The sequence below is a fragment of the Aplysia californica genome, unplaced genomic scaffold (assembly GCF_000002075.1).
Source record: "Aplysia californica isolate F4 #8 unplaced genomic scaffold, AplCal3.0 scaffold00451, whole genome shotgun sequence".
In the NCBI taxonomy this organism is placed as follows: domain Eukaryota; kingdom Metazoa; phylum Mollusca; class Gastropoda; order Aplysiida; family Aplysiidae; genus Aplysia; species Aplysia californica.
In genome coordinates this window covers 365,274-369,644 of record NW_004797721.1, presented here as the reverse complement: position 1 = coordinate 369,644, position 4,371 = coordinate 365,274, and the positions used below count along the sequence as shown (strand labels likewise).

General features: G+C 43.6%; 1 protein-coding gene across 5 annotated transcripts in view; it reads left to right on the top strand.

Moving 5' to 3' along the window:
- LOC101853022 (rap guanine nucleotide exchange factor 2) overlaps positions 1-4,371 on the top strand; it is an 84,585-nt gene that overhangs the window by 13,633 nt on the left and 66,581 nt on the right. For all 5 annotated transcript variants that reach the window (XM_005105079.3, XM_035971519.1, XM_005105077.3 and 2 more), the window contains exon 2: positions 4,271-4,346. In XM_005105079.3, the coding sequence (XP_005105136.2) occupies positions 4,271-4,346 (76 nt within the window). The remainder of the gene's footprint in view (positions 1-4,270; positions 4,347-4,371) is intronic.

The window sequence follows — 4,371 nt, the reverse complement described above, 5'->3', positions numbered from 1 at the left end:
CACACACACACACACACACACACACACACACGCAGAGAGAGACAGACAGACAGACAGACACAGAGAGAGACGGACAGACACAGAGAGAGACACAGAGAGAGACACACAGAGAGAGAGAGAGAGGGAGAGGGGCGTTTGCGTTTGTAGACAAGACTAGGGGGGAGGGTGCGCTATCTGTTTTCAGTCATGCTCTTAGTCGGAATATCACTATTAGAACGGAGGCGTGCTTTTTTGTGTAATCGATTTTTTTTTTTTACCAGCTGTGTCGTTCGTTCCCGTATCTACTGGTTGTAGTTACTTATGTTGTTGAGTTGTGTTTTTTTTGGTTTTTGTTTGTTTTGTTTTTTGTCGTACTGTTTTAAAAAAATGTTTTTATTGCCTATAACCGTTTTGGATATGCAATAGTTCCAAAATGCCTCATCGTGCTTACACGTGGAGAAACTGAATGTAATACCCACGCTGCTGAAGGTGTTTGAAAATGTGGGGGAATTGGAGGTTACAAAATATATTTACATGTATGTTCATAAGTATGTGTCATTTTAGACATCTTTTCTGAAAGGTTACTTTGCGGATAGTTGGGAGAACGTCCCCGATGCAAATTCTTTTGTATCATTTTTTTTTAGTTTTTCTTTTTCATATCTCTAAAGTTTAGTTATGCCAATGTGCCGCTCTTTATCCAAAATCGAAGCCTGACTTCCGGAATTTTGTCTCCCCCCCCCCCCCCCCCTACACACACACACACGAAAAAAAAAAGATAAATTAATAAGTCAGTCAATGTAAATTAATAAATGACTAAGTAAAATGAATAGGAATAACTTCGTGAATAATTATGCTCTAGAAAGTATGTCGGTTGGTATGTGGGTTACGATTAACGACAAGACTTACAATAATGATAGACATAACTATTCTTTTCCTACACTGACACGTAGTATTTGCTGTGTTGAAGCTTTTATACAACAGGCCGTGCTCTACTCAAACATAGGCGTAGGCTACTTATTAAACGTGTTTGTTTTAAAAGTTTCACTGAATTCGTGATTGTGAAATGAAAAGACGCGGTTTACATACTCCGGGCTATTTATGATATCATTTATAATTAAGGGTGCCATTCTTGTTGCTTCCGGCGAAAGCAGTAGTTTCCTTTCGTTTCCTGGGCTGTCTGTGGTTGTTAATCGATTGCCAAGTCTTTGCTTACGACATACGTAGTAGTATGCGCTTCGTTGCTGTTTTTCGCATCGTTCAAACAAAAGGCGGCAGTTGAGATGGATTAGAGAGTGGAGTCGATTCAGATGCGGGGGAGGTGTTAAACTACGTCACTCACACTGCCCTATATAGACTTACATCATCATCTCTCTCTCTCTCTCTCTCTCTCTCTCTCTCTCTCTCTCTCTCTCTCTCCGTGTGCGTCTCATTGTCAACTTATTTCCTCCTCCTCCCCCTTTGCACGCAGCCCGTTCCCCCTTCCTGTCGTTTATCATCCCCCCGTTATATATAGCGGTGTTCTCTGATTCTGTCCATTTGAGCTGAGTGTTGTTTAGCTGTTGAGAGTTTTGTCTGGCAATGTTTTTTAAGAGTTGTGTATCTCCTTTTTCTTTAAATGTTAACAACTAGACGCTATGCGTATCATTCTCAAGGTCTGGCTTTTCGCCTCCGCCCCCTGGGATGCGAACCCCAAACATCTGCATTGCAGGTCAAATTCGTAGCTCGCTGTAGTTCACGAAAGTTATGGATAACCAGGGACTGTGGCGATGATACAATGATACAGCGATGGCGTTGCCGTTCCTTTGGCAATATGTAGAAATGAGAGTGAGCTGACCCGATTTTAGTGAACTAATCGTTCCTCACTTTAAGATTGATTTCGTACTGTCTATTAGGGCGTTGAATTAAGCCAAACCACCAGTCAACAGACCGTCGACTGTGTCCCAGCGACATATTCTTATGGCATGAGCGGTTAGATTTTCTTAAAAATGTTCCTCGTGAAATCTTGACATCCATCTCGACAGATCTAAGACCTTCTCGAGGAGACGTGTAGTGAAGAGCGAAACCGGCGCACGAGCGCACAAGTGCTCACTCTGAGTAGTGCTTGCTGGTACGCCTGTGAAACTCTTTCCATGCTTTTCGAAGTTAATCAGAACAAGCTACGCACTTTGTTAGTTTCCAACCGAAACACCTTTTCTAACCTATTTTTTTTAAAAACAACCTAGGCTCTATAAAGTGACAGATTTGATGTGTCAAACGTAAACCACCTCTACTCCTCTGCTCTGTTAGTGATATTTTCGTTTACTTTCTGCTCACTCTCCTCCCGGCCTTTCTGCCTGTTTTGATTCGTATAGAGCACCGTCAGAAGTTCTGGTTTCGCTTCAAGATTAGCAGCTCCGGACAGTTATAGCTACAAGTGGCAAGGATTGGATGACCGGACGTAGGCTTCCGGTCGGCCAAAAAACGGTAGCGATACAGAAGTTATTATAACAATCATTTTAATAGTTGATCACTGCTGGCAGAACATAAACATTCAGAGAGCCTGCTCGCTTCTAGTGCAGGCGTCTCGCTGTATCTTCACGGCATTAGCGATGTCCGTTCTGTACGAGTTATGGGCTATTTCCAGACTCGCCCTTGTGTCCCGCCTGTCGCCTCTGTTCGCGTGGTAAGCTCTTTGTTTGTCAGTAATTCTCGCACGTTCGCCATTTCTGTGTCGCGTTTAATGTCGTTTTTTTACAATTTTTTGTGTTTTGTTTGCTGCGCTGCTTTGAAACTGGAGTCATGATTATTTTTGGTTGTCTGAGATGACATTTTGCTTGCCATTGTCCTTCTGTCCACTGTCTGTCTGTCTGTCTGTCTGTCTGTCTGTCTGTCTGTCTGTCTGTCTGTCTGTATCTGATTGTCCTTATACAATGGCCAGATTGTCCAGACTTAGTATATCACACGCTCCATGGGCTTTATTTTACTCGCAAAGGCACTCGTACAAGTAGAACGCATGCGTTCTCATACAATTTACACGTGCCGCACAGGCACGAATGTGTGCGTACGAGAGAGAGGGGGGTGGGGAGGGGGGAGGCGGTTGATTGTGTGTTTATGTGTATGTTTGTAGGAGAATGAGAGAGAGAGGATCCGGAACTTACAGAGACTGAGAGGCGCGTGCTTGCACACAGATTGAGAGGAAAGGAATGAGAGAGAGAGAGAGAGAGAGAGAGAGAGAGAGAGAGAGAGAGAGAGAGAAGAGAGAGGGGGGGGTGAGAGAGATCGGGAGAGAGATGGATCTGACACCTTTTAAAATAATGTAAGAAAATGTACAAGGGTTGTGGGCGCCGGGAGGGGAGATCAGAACGCATAACAACTCATTTTGTGGAGTAATAACATCCCCGGTGTTATTCTAATTAGGAAGGTGTTCTGTTCTCACTTCAAAGGGAACGCAATACAATAGCTGTCCGTTCTCATCCTTTGCTATTAGCTCTCACGTGTCTTCTTTGTTCAAGCCCGTGTTAGAATGTTCGCAGCTAACTTGACGGAAATGATGAGGGCTGTCATTCTTTTTTTCGAAATGCATTCTCTCACATATTTACTCAAATGTTTCTTTCGTTTCACTTTTGTTGTGCCAGTGGTTTTTATATCCGTTGTTTCTGTATTTCTGTCTGACCTCTTTCGTGTAATAAATGACCATTGTCGATGTGTTTGTCTTTACCCAACCATTCCTCTTTTTGTTTCTGTGACGTTTGAGAGGAAGGGTGTCACTAGCCTTTCTGCCAGTAAACAATGATGCCTCTGGTGTAAATGTTGGACTCTTGTCCTTGCAGGCGAAAGACATGAGATCGATTTCAACGAGGGAAACATGTTTTATCGAGAGCCCCTTTCCTCTATACTGGCATTATGTATTCCACACAGCGTAAGCTGGGCTTGACTTACAGGATTAAAGCAACCCGCCTCCTAAACGATCTAGATTGTGTCGATTGGGTAGTAAAATTTGTTCCTGCGGGTGGTTTGCGGGCGCTCTTATGTGGTTTGCTCCTTCTGTTCTATCTGACATCTATCGTCCTGATTGCTCCTTTTAAAAATAAAAATTGTACTCTCTTGTAACACATCTAATCTTCGGCACTTATATGACCATATTGTGTTGCAAGTAACGTAAAGCTCTTGTTAAAACCAAGTAAAATGTGTGCTACCAATCAGCTTATGTTGACGCATGGTTCCGTGACCTGCGTTATATATGATGCCACAGGCCATGATGATGCCCACAGGAGATGATGCTAACATCCTTTTTTTTCTGTTTGTCTTCCAGCTTCGGCCGTCGCAGCCCGGGCAGCTCTCGGAGAACCAGCGAGTGCCTTACACTGGAGCCGGCCGAGATGATCGTGGTGAGTAAAGGCCAGGAAAACCCAG